Source organism: Pituophis catenifer, unplaced genomic scaffold (genome assembly GCF_029215685.1).
Source record: "Pituophis catenifer annectens isolate HBS135680 unplaced genomic scaffold, rPitCat1.0.hap2 SCAF_16, whole genome shotgun sequence".
Classification (NCBI taxonomy): domain Eukaryota; kingdom Metazoa; phylum Chordata; class Lepidosauria; order Squamata; family Colubridae; genus Pituophis; species Pituophis catenifer.
Genome location: NW_027256896.1, coordinates 12,926,239 through 12,951,299, shown reverse-complemented (window position 1 = coordinate 12,951,299; position 25,061 = coordinate 12,926,239). Strand labels below are relative to the sequence as shown.

Genomic DNA, 25,061 nt, shown 5'->3' with positions numbered 1-25,061 from the left:
GGTTCGAATCTCTCCAAGGCTCAAGGTTGACTCAGCCTTCCATCCTTTCTAAGGTAGGTGAAATGAGGACCCAGTTTGTGGGAGCAATAAGCTGACTTTGTATAAAATATACAAAAGTATGAAGGCTATTGCTTAACGCATTGTAAGCCGCCCTGAGTCTCCGGAGAAGGGTGGCATAAAAATCAAATTAAAAAAAAAACAAAAAGCCAAAAGCGCACGGAATGCTGTTACCTTCCCACAAAAGGTGGTCCCTATTTTTTCTACTTGCATTTTTTTATGTGCTTTCGAACTGCTAGGTTGGCAGAAGCTGAGATAAGTAACGGGAGCTCACCCCGTTACACGGCACTCGGGATTCGAACCGCTGAACTGCCGACCTTTCGATTGACAAGCTCAGCATCTTAGCCACTGAGCCACCGTGTCCCTTTTAATTTAATTAGGAGTCTCTTTAATTTATATTGCCTCATTATTAAAAAGCAAATAGATTGATGCCCTTTCCTTGGACTTGATAGGGAAGCAACAAGAAGAAACACGGCAATGGGAAATAAAAACAAATCTAAAAACAACAAGACAGGATAATGGGGGAAATGTCAATGGAAGATTCGGAGAGCAAAATTGTATTATAATTTTACTTATTGCTGGTGGGGAGGAGTTTCCCCCCACCCAGCCTCAGCGACAGGATTGTATTTCACGGAAACATCTCAGGGCAAGGCAGAATAGGAAAACTGGGCTGTGTGATCACACCTGAGAACATTACAAACCAAGAGCCGTATCCTAAAGTCCTAAAGCCCTCAGACTGGAGTCCCTTCAGCTTGGTTTCTGGGGGACGTATTTTGGAGGTGAACCGTCGACTCCAAATCAAGCATAGGTTCTTCTTCAGTCAGTTTGCCTTCCTTCTGTCTCTGCGCAAGGATCATGGCCCGCAGCAGTGGTGGATAGAGGACATACCGGACTTTCTCCTCTTCCTCAGGAGGGGTAAATTTCTTAAAGGCTTCCTCCTCATGTTTTGGTACCATGCGCCAGTCGTGGTACATTACTTTGTCTATTTCTTTCTCTTCGGTTTCGGGCTTGCCTAAGAAACAATTGAGAAGATGTAGAGAGGTCCTTTTAGGCAGGCAAATCTTGCCAGGATGGGACACAAAGTGAAAAGAAAGATTTGAAAGCCTAGACCAGACGTCTGCAACCTTAAACGCTCAAAGAGCCATTTGGACCCGTTTCCCACAGAAAAGAAAACACCGGGAGCCACAAAAACCCTCCCCGTGCCGGACTATTTCTTGAGTGGCCACAAAACTAGCATATGTAGTCGAATTAAACGTTCTGTTTTCTTCTGAAACTTTTCTTTTCTTGGATTTATCCATGGTTGGCCTACCGGGGATCGAAAAGCTCAATAAATCGCATTCCGGCGGGTTTTGCACATTGGCGGTTGTGAGGCATATTTTGAGTGACAAGGAGTTGCAGCAAAAGGGTGAAAGAGCCACATGCAGCTCCAGAGCCGCAGGTTGCTGACCCCTGGCCTAGACTGCATGCTGTTTTGTTTTACTTGTTATTTCATTTTTGTACTTATTTTTGTGTTTATGTAATACATAGCACCACACGATTGGGCTGTGCATTATATATACACACACAACCACACATATATACAGTGGTGGAATGCTGCCAGTTTAACAACCGGTTCGGTGAGCACGCGCTTCGCACACGCCTAAGGCGCTTGCACTTGTGCTGAAAGTGGAGCATTTAGAAGCTCAGCTGCTTACCTTCCAAGTCAGCAACAGTAAGTAGAACAGCGAGGGGGGGGGGAATCAGCTGTGCTGCGCGATTGGGATGAGCTACAAAGCAGGAAATAAAGGACAGGATAGAGCGGGGGCGGGGCCAACTGATCATCGGCGCTACCGATTCGCCCGAACCGGTCCAAACCAGCTGAATTCCACCTCTGCATATACATATACATACATACATACGTACATGCATACATACATACATATATTAAGTGTTTACCGAGACACCTGGTCTACCCCAACATGTGGGAGGGGGCATTCTGCTCCCTTTTGCCTTTCAGCTCCAATCCAGGAGCCCTCAAGCAGTCGCGTTCACGACAAACCATTTTATACCAAATTTATATTTTGCTGATAAAGAAATATCAGCTCAGAAGGTTAATTCAACTGCCTAACATGTAGGAAGCCCAAGTTCGAATCCAAGTAAGGGTATGGCTAGCTGATGAAAGCTACTTGGGGACGTGTCTGACACATCAGCAGGATCAAGTTAGGCGTTTCCTAATTTTTGACTCCCCCGAGCCCTCACTGCTCTATCTCATGAGAACTCGTCCTTGCTACAGGCTTCATCATGAAATCTTCACCCATAAAAGCAAATCTTCCCTTACCTCTAAACGTCAGATATCCCCAAGCCTTTCCATATTCCATTTTCTGTAACAAAAGAACATCAAATGATTATAGTCCATTCAAGATGAAGGGAAGAGGGAGTGTCTTAAATTTGAACCAAAACTGAAAGTCCATTTTCAAGAAATCCCCCAACCAATGACAGTTGTTGAATGAGGAACATCTTGCCTTTTGAAGTGAGGTCGGCTCTAACCCTCTTTACCTTCTGTAAGAACTTAAAACCCTGGCTCTGTCGGTTGGCTTGAGGCTCCAACGAAAAACATTCACGTTGATAGATTTATGACACATCCCATCCTCTCTTCTCATCCTACTCCCTTACTCCCCATCTTTTTAGCTAGGTTGATTTTTTTATTTATATCATTAGGTTTTGTACAGTTTTCTCTTTTAATATCCTAAGCGGATCAGAGTTACCTTCTTATAAGATGGGCACAGGGGTGAAATCTATTTACCTTCCTTACCGGTTCAGAAGTGCGCGCTCCGCTCGCATGTGCATCATGTGCAATTTTGGACCCTCTGCACCTCCACAAAGCCTTCTGCGCATGCGCAGAGGGTCAAAAACAGGTCACTTCCTGGTTAAAACCAGGAAGTAACGACGTCTAGGCCGGTGGGCGGAGCTCCGTGCTGCCGCCGCTATCTGTTCTCCGAACCACATGCCACCGGCACTACCGGTTCACTCGAACCGGTCCAAACCAGTAACATTTCACCCCTGGATGGGCCGCTAATAAATTTTATAAATAAAATGAATGAACGAATAACCTGTATACAGGCAGTTCTCGACGTACGTCCATAATTGAGCCCAACATTTCTGTTGCTAAGCGAGACACTTGTTAAGTGAGTTTGGCCCATTTTGCAACCTTTTTTTTTTTTTGCCACATTTGTTAAATTAGTAACATGACTGTTAAGTGAATCTGGCTTCCCCGTTGATTTTGCTTGTCAGAAAGTCACAACAGCTGATCACATGACCCCAGGACCGTCATAAATATGAGCCGGTTGCCGAGCATCTGAATTTTGATCCCGTGATCATGGGGATGCCACAACAATCCTGTGAAAAACAGTCATAAGTCACTTTTTTTTTCCAGGGCCACTGTAACTTCAAACAGTCACTACACGAATTGTTGTAAATCGAGGACCGCCTGTTCTAGGATGCCTGAATTTACTCCTTTCTCCAACCAATGAAAACACTCACCTCGGCCGTATAATCGACTTTTATTTTAGTAATGACCCAATAGCAAGGCTCATCGTATTCCCATAGCCAGGATTTACGGGTGACCATCCTGCCAATGCCAAAGAGGCGCAACCGGGAAAGGAGCATAAAAAGCCTGTTCTCATTCCTCACATCCTCCCAGGCCAGCACTGGGAGGCGCTTGCCTGTGAAAGCCCGGGTCATCTTCTCGTAATCCACCGCATAACGTTGGGAGTCACGAGGTCGGTTTTTTAAAGCCCAGTATTCGCGGATTTTCTTGGCCTTGGCTGCAATCGGGCGATATCCCATATAACGACCCATCGCTGCCTATGGAAAGATAATCCAGAAGAGTTAGCTGTTCAAAGGCTAAGAACGAAACTACCACCTGCCGCAAAGCTGATTGGGGGGGAACTGTCATCCAATCAAGCCTACCTTACAAAGAAGTCAGGAGGATAAAAGAGGAGGCAGAAGACTCCTGGGAATTCCCCCTTGGGAAAGGTAAAAAGCCACACACAGAGAGAGGCACAAAATCTGTAGCTGACTTGATAAATATCAACTCTCTCCTTTTCAGGATTTCAACAATGCTTTGAACCAAAATTAACCAAGGGTTGCATAATCCCATAATGCAACCAAGGGGTGCAGCACCCCTTCTGTCACCTGGGGAATTATATTATTATTGAAATTATATTACTTGTCAGGTTCACTCTCTGACTTGTAGCTTGTGGGTTTCCAAGCATTTCGTTACCAGGATAGGTAACATCTTCAGCAGAGATTAGGGGATGTCAGTGTATATTATATCATCATTGTTATGGCTATTGATGTTATCCTTCCTTTATAGTTAGTTAGTTAGTTAGTTTACTTTATTGCCACTGCACCTCGTACCACGAAATTAAATGCCATCTTCAGGGTACATTATAACTATAAAAATAAAACACAAACATATATCCTTCACATTTTATACAATTGAATTGAAAACCCCTGATATTGCATTAATATTGCACTATATAGTGGAATTCAAAATGGTTACTGCTCTGGGATAGAAGCTGTTTTTCAGCCTATTTGTCCTTGTTTTTAGTGTCCTGTACCATCTGCCAGAGGGTAATAGTTCAAAAATAAAAAAGGTGCCCAGGATGAGATGTATCTTTAAGAATGTTTTGAACTTTCTTAAGGCAGCGGGCGCTAATCACTAAAATCACAGAATGCGTAGAAATGGATAAACTTACAAAAGAGCTACAAGAGAAAGATGACACAGAGTACTACTTAGCATGGCAAAAATGGTATAACTGGTTGGGGAAAAAGTTAGAAATACATTCATAGGGACACTAAAGAATAAGGTCAATTTTGAGACAAAACTTTGAGTACCAATGAAGGAGTGTTAACAATTTTAAAGATGGAACATATATTAATGCTTCACATGTAAATATGCAAATATACAGATATATAGATAAATACGGAAATATAGTCTACCAATGTGACAACTTTAAGAGCAAGTCATAAGACTTGATTGATGTTTGTTTGTTTTGTATGTTGTATCGCTGTATTTATGTTTGTTTGTAGTTTTAACTAATATTTTTTTTTAAAAAAAGTTCTTGTAGCCCAACCACCTGCTCGAGCAGGAGAGACTATATATAAATCAGTGTTTCTCAACCTTGGAAGCTTGAAGATGGGTGGACTTCAACTCCCAGAATCCCCCAGCCAGCACTGCTGGCTGGGGGATTCTGGGAGTTGAAGTCCACCCATCTTCAAGCTTCCAAGGTTGAGAAACACTGCTATAAATGGACAAATGGCTGTCCAGGAAAACCTTGACCTGCTCTGAGTCGGTCGGTCGGCCTACCTCGCGGGGTTGTTGTTGGGGAGACCAAAGAAGCCCTGCAGCTCAGCAGATACCTCGCTCCTTCAAGCAGCCCTGCGCTCCCTTCTCTTGCTCCTGATTCCCCGGCCACTCAAAGGCACCGCTCCGAGCAAGGGCGGTCCCCCTCCCTAAATCCTCCCCCGAGCCTCACTTCCGCCCCTCTTCGGGGCTTTGCTTGAATCCCAAACCTTCGCCCACGCTCCAGCGAGGACGGTGCAACCTCATAGGGCGCTCGGCGAGGAACACTTCCGCCCCGGTATCTTTTTTTTTAGTCTCACATTCAGCCGAGGTTGGTCCGTCCCTATAAATCATCCGGGCGCCCACGCACACTCGCTCCTTTGCTTCCGGCCTTAGACGCTTGGGAAAGGGCGGGCCGTCGCTATAAACGATCCGGAAGGCAACACTTCCGCTCCTTTCCTAAAATGATTTTTTTTCAATTATTTTTTTTTTCCCCGGGATGATCCCGATGGCTCCTCCAAGCTGCTTTGCTTCTCTTCGCTTTCCTTCTTCCCGTGTTTGGTTGCTGTTTTTCCTCTTCGGCGAAATGGGCGTTTTGTCGCGATCCAAGTAGTAAAAAAGGTTGCTGGAAGAGCCTTTTCTCAATAGGGATCAGGATGGATCAGAGGTCTTCAAACTTGGCAGCTTTAAGACTTGTGGACTTCAACTCCCAGAATTCTCCAGCCAGCATAACTGGCTGGAGAATTCTGGGAGTTGAAGTCCACAAGTCTTAAAGCTGCCAAGTTTGAAGACCTCTGGGAGGATGGATGGATGGAGGGATGGAATGATGTGTAACGTATATATCCCGTCTTTGCTAACGAAATGCATTCTCTTATTTTGTTTCCAGGCTTGGAATTGCTGTAGCTGATATGGCTGTGGGAGACTCTGGACACGCGGCTGCCTTTTATTCTCCCTTTCCCCTCCAAGAGATGTCCCACAATGTTCTCTTATCGTAGCCTTACTTAAGCGACCCAGATAAAACACTTGATCAGCTGTTGCTGCATTGGTAGAAATGCCTAGTGATGTGGAAAAGCTTTGCTCGGCTGCATAAGCCACAACAAAAAGTGTAGAGATTTTAGGGGCAGAGGTTCTATAAATAAGTTGGCTTCTATTGACCGTATTCATATCCACAGGGTCTAAATGGGGAGAGATGGCTCTTTTAGTATGACTTAGTTTGAAAAAGAAAAAAAAGCTATTTCTATTAATGAAAGGAGATCAGGTGAGCCTGGCTTTCCGATCAAATTGAGTTTGTTGACTGGTAGCCAACCTTTAATCGGGATACTTGAATGTTTCAGCAATGACCGTTGGCCCTGTTTAATATTGAGGAGAGTGTAGATTTTTTTACCGGCAATACATATATAAGCTTTCTTGCAAATTTCCTGAAACGATGCTCAGCTTTTGATATTTTTACAAACATAGCTTGGGTGATTGCTGCTGATTTAACATTCGACTTGATAATGTAGACTGAAAGAGGGTAAACTTAAATCATGGAGGGGAAAAAGAAGACTGTTGCTCTTGATGGAAAAAGAGCGATCACGTGGGAAATTTCTGATTCTGAAGAAGACGATGATGTTAAGCCAGAATCTTCGACTGCTTTTGCAATTTATTCAGATGTTGGAGGTCAAGGCTGCTCAGACAAACAAGAATTAGAACCGGGCATGGCAAAAGCAGTTCCTTTGCTTATATCATTGACACAAACCGTATCCTGTAATTCAAGGCCCGAGAAAAAAAAGAAAAAGCAGTCCCTGGAAAAAAACAAGACGGCCCAGATAAAAACGGAAGAAAAAAAGAAGAGCATGGACAAAAAAGAAGAGAAAATGAAGATAAAAGAGCAGATTGCAGCTGAGAAAGAGAGACGGAAAGAAGCAGCAGCTGCCTTGAAGTTCCTTCGGCCTGATCAGTGCATGAAACAAATGATTGTCTGTGTGGATTCAGGTAGTATGTTTACATCATGCAGTTTATTCCTTTCCATTTTTGGTTTGGTGTTTTTGGTGCCTTTACATCAGTCCCTGCAGTTTTCTTGGAAAGATTTCAGAAAAAAACCCAGCTGGTTTCAGGACTAGAACTTAAAAACGGTCCCGTTTCTAGCCCAGTGCCTTTAACCATTATACCAAAATGGCACTTTTCTTGGCAAGATTTTTGAGAACAGTCTTCTTCCTAGGGTGATGAGAGTCACTGAGCCAAAGTCACTCCTCTGGCTTTGTGCCTAACGTAGGATTAGGAATCAGTCTCCTAACCTCTGGCCTGATGCCTTAAACCAGAGGTTTCAATCTCATGGCGTCACATTGTTGTCACATGATGTATCACTTTTTCCCCCTTCGCTAAAACAGGGGTGGGCATGGCCAGTGCGTGACGTATCCGGCCTGCAAGTTTGACACCCCTGCCTTAAATTACACCAAGCCATTTCTACATACTGCATTTCCATGTTTTACCAGGAGGGAATTCGAGGGGAAGTGTTTTCACATAGTACCGCGCTGTAGAGTTGAGGTGACACCCAATGATCCAATTTGTTATGCTTTCTCTTCAGGTCTTCTAGAGCACTCTGGCTCTGATATCTTGCTGGAAGTTTTGGATACTTTGGACTGTAAATACCATATTGAGCATCAGGTCATTCCACACAGCATAACCTGGAAGAGAAAAGTCTTCAGCAGTATGTCTGGTTCAGTAAGTATCTCAATCAAAACTCCACTGATAGCCAAAGAAACAAGACTGTGTGTGTCTCTGTGTGTCTTACTTATTCTGTGCTCATCTGCTTTGAAGGTTCTCACCTTGAAGGTTTGCATTCATTTAGGCTTGCCTCTGCAACACATTGAAAAGAGTTGGCCCAACTCCGATAAAACACATTATTGTTGAGGCTCTTGGAAGGGAAATTCAGCAACATATTTGGATTAGAACAGATTTCTCCATTGGAAGTTGAGGACAGCCCTGTGTGAGAAATGCTGCTCTGCTCCTATGGATTACTGATCCATTAACCTGTTTTGCCATAGTAGCTAAATTCCTGCTCAGAGGTTAATAGAAAAAACAGACGCAAAGCGATCAAGGAAGATAATAAATATAACAAGAGTCCCAGAGTCGAATCTTTGTTGGGCTTGTCCCATTTAAACCATTATTTGTTCCCTAATGGATGTGTGTCAGCTATGAAATTCACTGATTTAAATAGTTCTGTGGCTGTTCAGCTAATAAATCAGTCTGACTTGCCAAACTTCCTAATATTCAAAACCCATATATTTAAACCCTAGCTTTAGCTACTAAAGGTTACTGATTTGAAGGGGGTGAGGGCAGTCAAACGTTTCACCATAACTTTGTTTTTTATAATTGTATTTATAAAAATACAACAGTTGTTATAAATTGATGATATCTTTATACTCTTACACTAAAAAGTGGGGTGTGAGCTGGTCTGTGACTGAATTTTAAAACAAAATTATTTGAAATTCATGAAGAAAGGCAAGAGAATGCAAGCATGAGGTGAAAGAGGAAAGTAAGCTAAGAGCATCTTAAGGATCTCTTCTCTGCGTCTGCAAATCACCATTGGGAGCGGATGTTTTTAGTTTGACCTAGCGAAACCGTTTTTTTCTCTTCTGGCAAAAGATTAACTTTATTTCCACAGGACGGTTGTCAAGAAGAGACTGCAGTGGAAAGGGAGGTCCTGCTAGTGATGCAGCCTTCATATTTCCTCAGACAACTTTCGTCATCAATGCAGGTGCTGTACAGTACCTTAACTTGTGAATACGAATGTTTGAATGGCAAGGGTTGGCTTTCCTTCCCTGTTGCTTAATTTTGCTCCATTTTTTTTTTTTACTGGCCCCCATTGTCCGAGTGTGCTTTGATTCTCTGCTTGTTATGCCTTATATGAGGAGGAGGAGAGGAGAGGAGAAGATGGTGTGTTTCAGAGCTTTATCTTATTTCCAGACACCTAGGGAGATGAAGCTTAATAATTGAGAGGAAATGCAATAGAAAGCTAGATTGGCAGCAGGCAGAATCCAAGAGGACAGTACTGGAATCATTAAGCAAAAAAGGTGAGCGGGGCAGTGGGGAGGGAAATGGTGAGCCAAGGTATATGATGGGGGAAAAAGTATGATAGAATAGATTTTATTTCTTACATTACAAAAATCCTACACTGCGGAGACTCAGCCAGGAGAGTAAAATGGTATCTCTGCTCTGTTTCAGTTTATTGTTCAAATTTTTAAGGGAGGTATAATAGTTACTGGCATACTATAGTTGCAATTTGGCCACTCGTGTGTGTAAAGGTCCCCTTGCACATATGTGCTAGTCATTCCCAACTCTAGGGGGCGGTGCTCATCTTCATTTCTAAGACGAAGAGCCAGTGCTGTCCGAAGAAGTCTCCGTGGTCATATGGCCGGCATGACTCAACGCCAAAGGCGCACGGAACACTGTTACCTTCTCACCAAAGGTGGTCCCTATTTTTCTACTTGCATTTTTTACCTGCTTTCGAACTGCTAGGTTGGCAGAAGCTGGGACAAGTAACGGGAGCTCACCCCGTTACGCAGCACTAGGTATTCGAACTGCAGTCTGGTTTTAATTCAGGAAAGATTAGAACCCCAGGAATTGTTTTAAAAGTAAGAACGTTCAAAATCCGGCACCTGGAAATAGAACACAAATATATTCAACTACTGAAGAAAGAAAGATAGCCAAGTGATGGGTATTAACACAAAAGAAGGAGGTTCAAATAACGAGCAACTGTGACAGTATTTATGCTAAGAATCCATCACAATATTCCAACCTCAAAAAGCACATCAGGGAAGGTTCGTGATATTGATAACCATTGGTAAAATAACTCCAGTGCAGTTACCTGGGAGTTTAATATTATTAAGAAAATTAATGCAAGCACATTTGAGGTTGGAGTTCCTTCACCAGTGGAATCCAAAATAGTTTTAACGAATTCGCATGTAAAAAGTGGTAGATGAGTTTTTGATTCTAAAACCTTGTTCTAATTCTAGAACGCAAGTCCTGATGGCCAGCAGAGAGTACCAGATCTTATTCATCTGTGTCCCTTTCACAATCTGGAAGAGCCTTCTGCAGTATCTTACAGTGTGGTTGTCATTGGACTAGACACCTATCAATGGTACATGGGATTGGAAGGGCTGTGTGAGGTGTGGGTCCCAAGGAGCAAAGGGTTGTGCGAGTTGTGGGCGAGCTGCAGGTCCCAAGAAGCTAAGTCTCACAGTGTCCTTGACATACAGAATTGTAGGTCTTCATCTTTGACCCTTATATTTTGTTTCATGACAATCTTGGTTTTTTTTATGATAGTGCAGATTACCAATAAAGATTGGAAACAGATAGTATAAACGTGCTGTTTTACCCCACTTAACTGGGGAAAAATTGATTCAAAGGGTATTAACGTGTAAACAATCTTGCTTGTACTTGTTCACTTGAGGCCGTTTGAGGCAGGGATGTAGTAAGTAAGTCTAACTGGGTTTAGGATTCTGGGATTTCAGCCGTATAGCCGGCTTTCTGGTCAAAGGATAAGCTGGTACTAAATACAGAACAAACTCCAATGCTGACAGGAAGACTCAAAGTGCACCATGTCTCCTGGTTCTCCATTACCTTCTGCCGGATGTTAATTCAGCTTTCCAGTCTTGTTTATAGTGTTGGGATTTCCTGCATCCCTTCCAAGTATTAACCAATCTAATCCTGTTTAGCATTTTCAAGCTCATTTTAAGATTCTTAGGAAGAAGCAGCAACACTTCTAAAGGCAACACTTCAAAAGGCAGCAAGACAAGTTCATTCTTTGCTATTGACTGCCTCAAAATGCCTCGGTGGCTTAAATTAACATACACTTTCCCTGCGTGCACGTTTCCAAACCACAGTAGGTTGACAAAAATAATTTGTGTGTCTTTGAAACAGTCTCGACTCCTGGTGATTGAACAAGTCCCTGCAGGTTTCTCAGTAAGAATTTTGGAAGTGGTTTCATGCTGCTTTCTTCCAAGGAGGGGGAAAAAAAAGAGAGACTGGGCTGAAGTTAGCCAGCTGACTTTGTGCTTAAGATAAAAGAACTGGTACTATTAAACCATTATACCAAAATATTAATTCCCCAATTGGGGTTCTTCTCTGAATTGCCTAGGTATCATCAGCTTCCGCAAGAAGAACCAGTTGCTGGACTGGAGAATGAAACATCGCAGTTTGGTCCAGAACAGTCCATGACACGGCATGAAATTGAAGAGGTAAACAAAGCAATGAGTTTATCAACCAGAACAAAGGGCTGCGTTCTCCCAGGGGCATCCAGGTTCTCCTTCGAATCCCTTGCCCGATTTAATTTACACCCTTACACCACATCAAGGATGATGTAGCAAAAACACTAAAACAGGAATGAGCAGTTCGTCATTGCCTGAACATTAGCCGAGATGGACGGGAAGAGTGTTGAAAGCCTGGAACCCCACCATGGATATGCAAGAAAGGTCAGATGTGTTTTTCTTCTCGTTTTGAGTCTCTGCTTTCTCCTTGCAGGCTCTGGTGGTCTTGCAACTCCGGGGTAACATAAACGTCCTATTCCTGGAAACGTGGCAAGAATTGGCCCAGCATGTTTCCGCGGTGACCAGAGCTATAGCACAGCGTCCTTATAAGTGAGTGTCAGTTGTCAGGTTGCCTTGGCAATGCTTTGGAGCTGTGAAATAGGAACCAAAAGATACTATCCTACAACCCTTTCATAAAGAAACCTAACCTGTAAATTAAGGTTTTTGTGTGAGAAATTTATCTTTGCAGGACTGAAGAGATACCATGAGATTGTTTCTTTTAAAAAAAATATTCAGCGTTCAGTGTTATACGGATACAGCTACTGCTTGGTTTAGAACAAGCCACAAAGTTTTGTTCTGCCTTGCTTGCAAGTGGTTAGTGTTATAGGGTCCATTGATAATACCTACTTCGTGTTTAATAATGTTTTAGCAGGGAACGTTCTGAGCTCCAAATGGTCCCAGCCCAATCTTAGGAATGGGACATCCTGACTGTTGTGGTCCGCCAGCAGCCTACGGAGCTGGCAGCGGAGTCGGACAGCGATGAGGCCGAGGAAGAACATGGGCCAGTCCTAGAGGGTGGGGAAGGCCCGGATGAGGGCTCTGCGTCGGAGGCAGAGATGGGGCCAGGGCCATTGGGGAGTGATGTGCGGACTCCAGAGCCTCCAGAGACTGATAGGAGTGAGGCAGAGGAACAGGAGGAGCCTGTTCCTAATGCATGCATGAGAAGAGCTGCCAGAAGGCAAGAGCAGCTCAAGCAAAGAGGACAACTCGGGAGTAAGGCCAAGAGATGATTGGGTCGTTCCATAAGGCTTAAAACAGACCAGCAACGGCATTTGGGCTTTGCCGGAAAACAACGTTGATAGCTTCGTCTTCTTCTTAGTCTACGTCTTGTATTTATTTTTGTATCTGGGACTTCTAAATGTTTGCCGAGAAAGGCCTTTGGCAGTTTGCCTAATTGGACCAAGGTTTGCGATAGGACTGAGGAATTTGTGTTGGGAGGAATTTGCTTTAATTTAGTTGAACGATGCTGGGAATGAAGTAAAAGTTTGTTTTTTCACCGATTGATTTTCCTACTACTTACTTGGGCCTGGGTCACAACACTGACCAGCATGGAAACTGTCTGACTCAAGACAACCCCTTCGGAACAGGTTATTGTGTGGTCAGTTCCGACATGTTAAGCCAAAACGGTAGCCTGTGTATAACCCGTACTTAATGGCTTCTTTGACAGGAAACATCAGGAAAAGCAGCCTTTCTCCTTTTGTGCCAAAGGCAAGTGGGCTAGTGGTGTGCATATTGGCAAGGACGGGAAAGGGCTCCAAGAGACCTGGCTGAAACAGATCCAGCAGCTCAACCGAGTCAGTCCAGCCATGGCAACAGCTATTGCCCAAGCCTACCCTTCGCCAAGTCTCCTGCTACGGGTCAGTTCATTCCACCAGTTGCTTTGTCTTGGCCAGCGGTCAGCAACCTTAAACACTCAAAGAGCCAAAAAGTTCTGGAGCTGACCGGAAGTCCAGTTCCCCCACCATAGAGTCTCCTCCTAGCGTGGTGTCCTTTTCCCTTTACTTGTCCTAACCAAAAAAGCCCTATCAATTGTGGAGCCGAACTAAAAACCTGTCCCTTGCCAGAGTCTCTTCCTGGAGCACCGTGCTTTTCTCTCTCCTAACCGGAAGCTCCTTGCAAAATTGTGGTGCCAACTGGCGACAGGGAGCCGCAGCAGAGGGATGAAAGAGCTGCATGCAGCTCCAGAGCCACGGATTGCCGACCCCTGGTCTTGGCTGTAGAGAAGGGAAGAGAAATCAAGGGAGGCAATTCTCAAGAATAGGGGCTAAAATCAGGCACTACATCTCTGTTGTCTCAGAGCAGGGTTAAGTAGGCCGCAAGTAAAAGAGACAGACTTCAGAGAAGGGGAAAATAATACTAGTGGGAAGTTTACTCAGATGTTGCAGTGTCAAGAATTACTATGAAGGCTGGATAAAGCCACTCCTAGTAAACTTAATTCCATTCTCTCCGAGGGTCAGTTTCTCATTATTCCAAGCCTATTGAGTTCTCCTGGGCGAGGAAGTATTTCTGGGCTGTTTTTTTTCCCTCCTCTAAATACTTTTGTTTCCCTGCAATACACCCAGGTTTTTTGCTTCTTGATGGCCGCAGGGCTTGTTTTGTTTACATAAGGATACTCCTTAACAAAACAAATTGTAGATCAGATCTTTAATGATAAAAGCCATAAATGAACTCATTAATTCCACTGGACTTTGCCCAATGCTGAGTTTTTCTTAACCCAAAGCCTTGTTAGGGATGTTCCAGATCCGTTCTCGTGGCAAACCAGCCTTGCTTATACCTCATCACTTTTGCTATCAAGAGCTCTTTTCTAGACAATTTAAGTTTTAAAACAGCGCTAGGGAGAAGTGGGGATTGACAGTGAAATAACCTCACATAAGCATAGAGACCAGATTACCAGAAATACATGGCAACTGGGTATCCTTGCTTTCTTTCAGGCCTACCAGGAATGCAAAACAGAGGCAGAAAGACGACTTCTCCTAAGCAACCTCCAGGTCAGAACTGAGGACAGTAAAACAGAGAGACGGATCGGCCCAGACCTCTCTCGCCGGGTCTACCTTTTCATGGTATCTACAAATCCAGAGCTTGTCCTAGATTTAAGTTGTTGAAGCACCTTGTTGTGCTGTTCTGACCACTGGGTCATAGCTCCTTAGCCTTATAGCTTACTGCCAAAGCTACAGGATTTATTGCAGAAACGGCGTTTGGCAAAATCAATAAATGTCCTTGTGCACAAATGTTATCAATGAGCCTATCTTGACAGTGTATTTTTTTAATCTCCATTCTTCTGCCAAATAATTTATTTTATGCTATTATTACATATCATTATGCTGTTTGTTTGAATGTGTAAAGATACCCTTGGCATATTTTTGGGGGTTCATGCATTAAACCATAATGTGGCTTGGTGGCTCTATGCTTGAGAAGAACCTAGCTTGAGTATAAAAGTGTGAATGGGTATTTTAACTGCAGGAAACATAATAAAAAAACAACAACACTGAATCCCTTATTTTAGTGCAATCTTAATCCCAATTAAGTAATCAATTCCGTGAAACGAAAGCTCGGTGTTCGCTTTCATTTAATCAGACGACACAAGGGAGTTGGAAGGGAATCTATTATACTGCCAAATCACAGTGGTTAAATTCAGAAATTAATACTTATCCATGATTTATTACAAAATGATGCAGCTTTGTTCCCTTCATACACCTCCTTTCACAATGAACCACACTTTGTCATTTGCATTAAGCATAGGAGAAACCGAAGGGAATGTAATTGCCCTTGTGCTTATCCATACATTAAAAATATCAAGAGCGCCTTTTCTGGCTACCCACATAACCATAAGTAATCATTAGGGAAAGACCATACCAATACTGGCTTTTAAACTGCAAAATGCCCCACCAGTACGTATCCTTGCAGTTAGTTTTTAATGACACAAATCAAAGAAAGAATTGGCATATTTAAACTTACCTCCGCAGGAAATATACATGGGATGTGAATACCTCTAAATAAGTAAATTACAGCTGGCTGTGAAAGAGGAAATGCAGGACTCAAGATCCAGAAGAAAGCAGGAGCATCCAGAGCTGAAGTTCATCCACATAATTCCAACTACTAGCCTGGTATTACATTTGAATCAGATCATTTAAGAATTAGGGAACCTGGTTAGAATTCTCTCGAGATGAGAGGACAGTAAGGTTGACGGACTAGCCTATCATCACTGATCAAAGTCTGTATATATTTTAATTCATTTGGGTAATAGTTCAATACAGGAGAAGCAATAAGACATGCAATGAAGGTTGAAGAGTTGCAGGGCTCACATGATACCACTTACGCTGTTAACGTTCTCTTCTGAATACCAAAGCACTGAGAATCGAGGAGAGCCATTTGGCTCTGGAAAGACTGCTTGCTCCTCTGCTCCAAAAGACTGGAGCCCTCTGCTGCAATTCACATAGCACATGTGGTAGCTTCTGAGGTTTCCCTAAGCATTCCCTTGGCTGCAGGAAAGGATTACTTATTGATACACTGGGCTGCCAAAAGCCTGACTTTCGAACAACCTGTTCCAGGAAACGTGGCAAACCAGAGTTGATGACCTGCTGGGCCACGTGGTACAATGAAGCTGTGGAAACTGCTTTGTCTCTTTAATGGTACATTGAAAACGGGCTTTAGTGTTCAAACAGGATACAATCAGGAAGGTAAAATGTCACTCGGTAACACTGAGGGAACAGCTTATCCTTCATGACAACACTGTCTTTCGAAGGGGGGGGGGAGGGGGAGAGAAATAAATTAAGTCCTCCACCTGCATCTCTTCCGATGGCGTGCCTCGGCATCCGAGCCACAAGAGCTGTCTGAATCGCTTCCTGAGGAGGTAGAAGAGGAGGAGGAAGAGGAGGAGGAGGAGGAGGACTGGAGCGAGCCACAGTTCATGCTCAACACCCAGCCCAATCTGTTGTGCAAAATCTGCTTGAGTCCCGGAGGGAGGGGAAGCACCTCTAGTGTGTCCACGTAGTCAGGAAGCAGCTGGCGGAGACGGTAGCAGCAGAGGTATTGCAGAGAGGTGGGGGTAGCGCAGGAGCGGATGATTTTCATGCTACTTTTGGCTGCAGTTGAACACACCATCGGGTACACTCTCTTGTTCTGGAGCTTGGTGGCAGCCACACCTGAGTCAAAAGATCAGCAAAGAAGTCCAAGGTTAACAGGCAGACATGGAATTGGGGGGGAGGGGGAGAGAGAGAGAGAGACTGTCTAGGGATAAAGCTGCACTTCCTTTATTCCTTTAGCATTTCTACAATGAGACCTTCCACTTTAGGCCGCAAATTCATTACAGCTGCATGGTTCTGTTGTCCTTTTCTATGGACCCAATAGTGAAAATTGACCGGGCGGTTTTTATAGTCTTCCTAGGAAGCTATACGAGTACCATGGACAAATCCAATTACCAAGTAGCCGACTTATAAATTGTCGTTTTACACATATGTAAAATATGCATTTGCTATTTAAGAGGCCTTTATCTCCAGCAGATACCTTCCCACAGCCAATCTGTTAAATTGGTTTGTTAATACAATTATTCTTTTCTAGTTTACATTATGCTATGCAGGTTAGTTTTCAACAGGTAAAATACTTAGGTGGTCCTTTCCAGGTAGCTGTACCGCAAGATAGCCCCTCTCCCCTATTAAAATAAAGTCTGATTTTGGAATGGAAAACAATCTGTTGCCTTTTAGAGATCCTCCCATAAATTTTATCCATATTTCCCATATTTCCCTAGTTTAAATGTACATCTGGCCTCTTCCACCTTACCTATACATTTCCTGTTTTTGAAAAAGGTTAAGGTTCCATGCCATGTGTCCAGATGCACCCCAATAATGGAGCCCTGCCCAAACCTTGTCGAAAAATTGCTCCGTTCCCCCTTGTGCTGGAGGAGTCCTACAGAGAAAGGGATATTTGCAATTATAACATTGTAGGCTTCTAATTTCTGCAAAGATAAAAAGGACCCTATAAAGTTCATCTAACTCTGTTTAAGATAGTTTGTAATGCAAGAGGCAAAACAAGATTCTCATCAGATAGTTATCTGCTTACCTAAACTCCTCCAGCAAAGTCCATGGTCTTCTAAAACAATCCATTTCCTTTCAACAGTTTTTATTAATGTTTCACCAAAATACTTGTCCCCGTCCCCCCCAAAATGTTCAGCCATTGATCTATTTCCTAGACCCACAAAGAACAAGCCTGGCATGATTTCTATCTGACGGCATTTTAGATATTTAAAAATATGTTTCCTAAAAATAAGCGTCTAGTTCTTCAAATAATTTGGATTTTTTTTCTTTTCTAGTCCCAAGGCCTAGAATGCTTCCTCAAATATTTGTGAAATTATAGTGTTTCAAATCCCAAATCAATTTTGAGATTGTGTATATGATTTGCCATCACTTTTTAGAAATCATTCTCTAATAAAGAGGAACACATTTTCTCTGTGGATGCCAGAAAATGCTCTCTAATGCTAACTGATCAATATTTGCAAATCAACTATTACAAAGGGACAGTTACACACAAAACTTTAGAAAAAACAGTTCTTGTATTCAGGCATCAGCTGCAAAAATTCACCGGTAAATTACAAATCCAGATGTATAAATAAATGAAACCTTTGCTGTTATTACCTGTGTAGGAAAGACCCCAGCTGTCTTCATCTTTTCCCAACAGGCTACAGAATGTGTGACGGAATTTATCCAGGTTCACATCTGATGTTCCAATACCCACCATCTAGAGGGCATGGGATGGATGGAAGGAAGAAAAGCAAGAGTGATCAAATATTACTCCTCATGTAACAACCATTCATTTAGTGACTGCTCAAAGTTAAGACAGCACTGAATTAGAACCGTGGCATAGCCTTATGGTCACATGACTGTAATTTGGATGTTTGGCACTTGGCACATATTTACAACAGTCACAGGAGCCCAAGATCCTGTGATCTCTATTTGTATCTTTCACAGCTGATTTCCAACCAGCAATGTCAATGGGAAAGCCAGCAGGAAGTCACAAGTCAAAGTTGCGTGACATAATTAATAACCCATGGTGATTCACCTAATGACTGCAGCTGGAACTGACAAACTGCCATTGTTAAGTTGGGCATGGTCATGTATTCTTTCTGCTTTTTGGCATACCATGCTGTACGAGCCCAATCTCTGGAGGTTTAAAAATCACAATCTATGCCTTGTACAAAGCAGACTTATATAGCCATTGAATCCAGTACTATTCTGTTCTATGACTTATTTATCATCTGTTTCTTTAGCTAGAAACACCAGAATTTAAACCTCAAAATCTTCCATATACTGAAAAGGCTCCATGGACCATTCAGTTATTTTCCTCCAACAACACAGCCACATCCAGGCAGCAAAGACACTACATGGAAAAACTGTGATGACTGTAGGTGAGACTGTTCACAAGGACAATAGCCTGTATACTCTGTACTCAGCCCATGTGTATATAAGTGGTTTCCTCACAAAAAGGTCCACTTCTCAACCTCGTATCACTCTCCTGTATTGGGAGCATTTGGCGCTTATGCCAGCAAGAGAGTGGCTTTGTTGATACTTGATTATCCTCTGTGATATCTGACTGCATTTTTTTTCTTAAAAAAAAAAAAGAAAGCTTGGATACAAACTGTTTGGAGCTGGTGGAGCAAAATAGATCTTAAAAAAAAAAAATTAAAGACAACAATTAGTGCTACTACAACTACCCACAATGTATTTAATGTAAATGCTGCCCGTGACAGAAACCACTGAAATGTAATTATTGTTGAATTTTATTAATTTTTTTAAAAAACTGATTACAGTACCCATTGTCAGGTTTTATCCAACATACCATGTCAGTGCCATAGACGGGTGAGGTCATCTTGATTTCCCAAAAGTGCTGACCTTCTGCTAGTTCCTTGTTCCCCCGGATGGCAGCAGTACCACAACTGTAATCCATGTGGAAATTTACCTTGCGATTGTCACAAGTCAAGAGAGTATTTGCCGATTTGTTCAATTCATCCCATACCCAGTCAAAATCTTTGGAGAGAAAGACACAGAGAGAACAGTAGTGTGAATGGGGAACACCTCCAACCATTTCACCCCAAGTTATGTCTGTCAAATTAGTCTAGTTCAGTTTTTTTCGAATGTAGTGTCAAGGCCAGTTTAAAGATGTGTGGACTTCAACCCCCAGAATTCTCTTATACGTCTGAAAGTGGCCAAGTTTGAAAAGTACTGATTTAGTTGCTAAAATTATAAACACATCCATGAATATACCGCAGCACATATTATAGCAAAAACTGGACAAGGTTTCTATTCCCCCAAAATGTTCCCCTGTGCATTTGCGTCACTTTCCAAATATATACTCATAAACCTATAGCTCAGTAGAGGCTGAAAGGATCAACAAGACAACAAAAGAAAGAATTCAGAAGCTTTCTCACAATCATCTTCCTCTCCACACTGGCAATCTTTCATACGATGAGCCATGTGGAAGTTAGAGCAATATGGAGTTTCGTTCTGGTTCTCACAGTTGCAGTAAGATTCTCCGGTCACAGGTATGGCTGTGGGGATGGAAGGCAACTGAGAAGGAAATTCTGATTCTGAATCAGAGTCACTGTGCTGCTGGAGAAAGAAAAAAGAATGGTTACACCTTTTCCTCTTATTCTAAGAAAACATTTAGCAACAACAGGGGTCCCTGGGGAAAATGTAAGATTTACGTGTTCTGGATGTCACATAATTCTATGTTTATGTCCTAAAGTCCATGTCTTTAATTTTTAGATGGTCTTTCTGAGGCTGACTAGCATCAAATTAAATCCTGCCAAATTCAAGGTAACTGGCTTTAATGAACTCCAATATTAATTAGGGAGTTAATTACAATGTATTTGATTCTAGGCAGATTGGATTAAAGAAGTGTTAAATACTCAACCCTTGGAGATAATCAAGCACATAAAACAATCATAGCACCAGGTACTGTTTATACCATTATTTTATCCAGGACTAGAACATACATACCGTTAGAGCACCAGGCAAATATTTTATTCAAGCTGTCTTTATACTAGTTACATTAAGGCATAGTTCTAAAAAAAAAAAGTTGACTTTATGCCCTATCGCTTATTCTATCAGCAAGAGCAACTTGTTTCCTTCCATGCTTTGTCTAAATTTACAGCTTTTTCCATTTTAAAAAAACCCTCATTATTTATTAAAAAGGAAGAAGCCATAAATCCAGAATTGGATGGCATTGTTAACAAACCATAGGACTTTCTTGTTCTAGTTAGCCACTTCCATTGTTTTTTTAAAAAAGTAAAAAGTACTGAAACCAGCAATTTAGTATCTCAGGTAAGAAGTAGTTACTTATTTACTTTACCTGGCATAAAACATTAAACATTTCTAGGTTTGATTCAATTCCAACCTAGTTATCAACTAAGGCTATGCAGAGATCCATATTCAAGGGCAAAATGTGACTTAAAGCAAGTTGCATATTTTCCTGGGCTCACACAGTTGCAGCACTGAATCCAAAAACCAGTGTGTTGAAGTTAATGTATTCCTGGCAAGCACTACATATGCGCTGACATGCACTACATATGGTCTCTGGATTCAGTTCATTGTATGAATGTACAATCTGTCAGAATTTACAAGAATCTGACAAAAGTGTCAAGTGTCCAGTGGAATTGTATCTTACAGGCAGTCTTGCAGAAAACAAAGCATACTTCACCTGCCCATCAGTGTCAGATGACCAGCCATGGGTTCCAGAAGCCGTTGTAAAAGTCCGTGAATCTGATTCTCGGCGCACTCCACTCAGAACATAGCGCCAAGCTCTACTATTGCGCATACGTCGCGCCATGGCCTCTTTAGAGAGGTAATCTGGAAGACAAAGCAAGATCTTACTCACAATGCCCTCTTCAAATGAATCGTCTCAATGTGCAACATTTTTTTCCCTTCAGACAAACATTACATATTAAGGTATATTCTGTGCCAAGAGAGAGAGAAGATATAGTAAGCTATATACACAGGAAAAACAATTGAAGCTCCACTTATCAGCTAGTGCCAATTTTATCACACTAGACTTAAAGGAGAAACATGCACTCCACCACAAAAAAGCATCAGAAATATGACAGTAAATAATCTTTGGCCAAGATGAATGAGATCAAAACCAACGGGAACAGAAAAAATAGAGTCTAGAATCCTGACTGTTTCCAAACTGGCTTGAAATAACCCATATTGTTTTAAACCAACCCTCAGATTTTTTTTCTTCTATCAAAATTCTTCTTCAGTAGAAGAGAAGCCATCAAATATACAGACAAAGGCAGGAAATGAGACAGCTGTTCTTAAATAAGTTGGATTGAAGTATTTGTTAAGGATATTGGATCAATCACTGATTCAGTAAGCAGGAAAATGACATGTACCTTCTGATATGTATTTATCTCCAGCTTATTACAATATTCCCCCCCCCCCCATCTATTTCAAGCTCAATCCAACTCAAAAGTTTCAAAGCATCTTTTTTCTATTCTCAGTCCATAGTAGCAGTGATATGGGTCATCCTAACCATTCCTAGATGTGTAAAAAAACGCTCCCACTACTTACTAATGTTTGTTTTCCAGAACTCCTCACTTCCAGCCAATTCACAATGATTATCAGAGAGACCTAAATGTTACTTGAGCTAATAAGTACTCAATATTTAATGTTCCTAGATCCGCCTAAGACAAGCATCATATAATCAACAGCAAACCTTATGATTAAACTGACTCAAATGAATGAGCCAATACATTCTGCTTGACAGCTCAACAACTGAGCTGCCTTAGGAGGAGATTACTACAAACATTCCAGTGTATCTGAAGGCAGTTGTTTTGAAAACTAGGGTGGATAAGAAGGTGCCCAAGCAGAAAATGCGCTAAACACAAACAACAAATGGCAATCTAAGTATCCTAAAGTAAATTCAAAGGCATCAATTGTCTAATATTTGAATCGGCTAGTCCCAAAACTGCCTTTCACTGTAAGAAAATATATTACCAAAAGGAAAAAGCTTGAATATGAATGGGGAAAGAAAAAGATATGAGAATGATTTTGATAATTCTAAAATCAGTATTTCAGGCTATCCAGATTTATAACCTAACCAGCATGCCTTCAGAATGCCAAGGGATAGTCATCAAGCTTAGTCAAGAAAGGAAGAGGTCTCTTCTACACAAGGTTTAGCATCACAGAACAAACAAATAAAAACTATTAAGCATATGGACAGTTTCCCTCTTATTTCAAAACAGAAAAAAAATGCCTTAGGTTAATATCTTTTTTAAAAAAATATCTCACCCTTCCTTTAGGAGCTTAAGGAGTACATACCACTCCTTCCTCCAATTTTTTCCCATAACAATACTGGGTGATAAACTGGGTGAGGGAGTCTTTCAGAGCTTCTGTGTTTTGGAGCTGAACAGATGTCCAGCGTATTATTTTGTTTGATAACAGCATTTTTATTTCTGAAACCACCATCAACAATGACTCTCATATGCAAACAAATGCAAAATAATGGATATCAGCCAGGCTTGAATATATTTGCTGTAGAAAACAGTCACCCACCAACTGCAAACAAAACTTATGTTTACAAAATACAGGTTTTTTGTTTATTTTAGTCCTCACTTGATAGGCAATATTTTCTCAACTTGTTTCAAACCCAGAGGTAGAGAAGTTTCTTGTCAACTGAAAGCAGAATATGAAGTAGCTTTAACAGTGAAAATGTGAAAACCAGAATCAAGCACATATCTCTAACCCTGGCAATTCTCAAAGAGATTAGACAGCCGCTTGTCAGAAATGGTATAAGGTTTCCTCCTTGAGCAGGGGGTTGGAGGAGAAGACCTCCAAGGTCTCTTCCAACTCTGTTATTTTATTTCCCAAGAAAACAATCAATTACCAAAGAGAATGATCAGCTCAAACTATTTCATACCAACTCCATCCCACATTTTTCCCCAAAAAAATATTGGAAAGCAATACTGAGATTCAGAATCTTAACAGCTTTTTTCCTCCCCTCATCCCTTGCCAAGTCAATACTAAACTATCCATGGAAAAAATCATTTCTAAGGGGACTTCAGGCTTCCCTGCCCAGCTTTATTATTATTATTGTTAAAATCCACATGCTCTGTTGAAGCAGGCTAATAAAAAGACCATCACGTACTTGGAGGAGTATTAAATTAAAACCTTTAATAACGTTAAGGTTAGCATTTCAACTCACTTTTCCAAGGGAGGGGGAGGGGCAGCTGCCTCCTTTTGTGTTATACAACTATATATACCGGTACAATATATTCAATATATACAATACATTGTATACAATATATATACTGTATACAATACATACACACACACACACACACACACACAGAGTTTCCCCCAAAATAAGACATCCCCTGATAATAAGCCCAATCGGGCTTTTGAGCGCATGGCAATAAGGCCAAGCGCTTATTCCAAGGTTCAAATAAATATAAGACAGGGTCTTATTTTCAGGGAAACACGGGATAGATAGATAGATAGATAGATAGATAGATAGATAGATAGATAGATATTGTATATAATATATTGTATACAATATATATATAATATATTGTAAACTATATATACATACACACACACACACATATATAAAGATATTGTATGCAATATATATAATATATTGTATACAATATATACAATCTGAGAAGCGAGGGGATGGAAGAGCAGCGTCCAATTAATAAAATTGAGTTAATTGTCCCAAAGAATGAGGAATAGTAGTAACCCAAGGAGAAAGAAGGCGGGGGAGGGAGTTAACATAAGAAGGAAGGAAGGAAGGAAGGAAGGAAGGAAGGAAGGAAGGAAGGAAGGAAGGAAGGAAGGAAGGAAAGAAAGAAAGAAAGAAAGAAAGAAAGAAAGAAAGAAAGAAAGGCTAATTCAGGTCACAAAGGATTAGGCGGGTTCAGGAAGGGCGTCCTCCCTCCCTCCCGCCGGAAACTGGGTTTAAATTATGGGGAAGAGGCGAGACAGCCGCGGGGCCTCCCGAGAAGGCCGCCCTTCCTTCCCTCTTTACGGGGTCCGACGATTTCCCCCTCTCAACCCTCAGGGAAACCTGAGGTATCGGCCTCGAAAAGCCTCATTTACCCAACATCCCGCGCGAAAATTTCCCAGCAAGCTTTGCGAAAGGCGCTTCTTAAAAAAAAGAGAGAGCTTTTACTGTTTAACCGCCCGCCGTCGGGGACTATCGGGTAGGCCGCAGGCTCCGTTTACCTCAGAGGCGCGCGCGCGCCTCCCCCGCGTCTCCTGAGGACAGCGCTTTCCCGCCGGCGTTCCCAATCCGGGCCCGATTTCCCTCCCGGGGGACCCCTCCCGCCTTTCCTTTCACCCCCAAATCCGCGCTACGCGGCCTTCTTTCCCCTCCCTCCGCATCCACCTCCTTCCTACCTGCGTCATCGCGCAGCATCCGCCCCTCCCCTTCTCGCGCGGGGAAGGGGCGGAGCCGCCCTCTCGCTCTCCTCCCATTGGGCACGTCCCGCTTCCTTTGAGGGGGTGAGTGAGGTGTGGGGGGGGGGGGCGGCGTTCGTTGCTTTCAGTCTCGCTCCTCCCCTCCTAACCCGGCCGCGAGAGGAAGGCGCGCGAGAGACGCCCCGCACCTCGGCCTCTTAT

At 42.3% G+C, this 25,061-nt stretch overlaps 3 protein-coding genes across 7 annotated transcripts; 1 reads left to right on the top strand and 2 right to left on the bottom strand.

The window, feature by feature from the left end:
* Positions 1-367: 367 nt before the first annotated feature.
* On the bottom strand, positions 368-5,567 carry MRPS34 (mitochondrial ribosomal protein S34). 2 transcript variants are annotated; one of them, XM_070955057.1, is made up of 4 exons: positions 5,408-5,567; positions 3,577-3,900; positions 2,375-2,417; positions 368-1,069 (listed from the first exon to the last, which is right to left on the bottom strand). In XM_070955057.1, the coding sequence occupies exons 2-4, from the start codon at positions 3,892-3,894 to the stop codon at positions 789-791; spliced, it is 642 nt and encodes a 213-aa protein (XP_070811158.1). In that variant the 5' UTR covers positions 3,895-3,900; positions 5,408-5,567; the 3' UTR covers positions 368-788. The 2 variants fall into 2 exon arrangements, with proteins under 2 accessions (XP_070811158.1, XP_070811159.1); XM_070955058.1 differs by having other exon boundaries at positions 5,461-5,527.
* A 320-nt stretch (positions 5,568-5,887) lies between these two features.
* On the top strand, positions 5,888-14,713 carry EME2 (essential meiotic structure-specific endonuclease subunit 2). Its single transcript, XM_070955239.1, has 9 exons — positions 5,888-6,004; positions 6,270-7,357; positions 7,950-8,086; positions 9,030-9,122; positions 10,381-10,505; positions 11,505-11,604; positions 11,888-12,003; positions 13,121-13,310; positions 14,385-14,713. Exons 2-9 carry the CDS (start codon positions 6,910-6,912, stop codon positions 14,553-14,555), a joined length of 1,380 nt encoding a protein of 459 aa, XP_070811340.1. The 5' UTR covers positions 5,888-6,004; positions 6,270-6,909; the 3' UTR covers positions 14,556-14,713.
* A 289-nt stretch (positions 14,714-15,002) lies between these two features.
* On the bottom strand, positions 15,003-24,925 carry SPSB3 (splA/ryanodine receptor domain and SOCS box containing 3). Of its 4 annotated transcripts, none has more exons than XM_070955240.1 (7): positions 24,840-24,925; positions 21,142-21,290; positions 19,871-20,051; positions 19,282-19,469; positions 18,081-18,183; positions 17,230-17,355; positions 15,003-16,595 (listed from the first exon to the last, which is right to left on the bottom strand). In XM_070955240.1, exons 1-7 carry the CDS (start codon positions 24,856-24,858, stop codon positions 16,222-16,224), a joined length of 1,140 nt encoding a protein of 379 aa, XP_070811341.1. In that variant the 5' UTR covers positions 24,859-24,925; the 3' UTR covers positions 15,003-16,221. The 4 variants fall into 4 exon arrangements, with proteins under 4 accessions (XP_070811341.1, XP_070811343.1, XP_070811344.1 ...); XM_070955242.1 differs by having other exon boundaries at positions 19,871-20,048; XM_070955243.1 differs by lacking the exon at positions 24,840-24,925 and adding an exon at positions 24,666-24,774.
* Between the last annotated feature and the right edge of the window lie 136 nt (positions 24,926-25,061).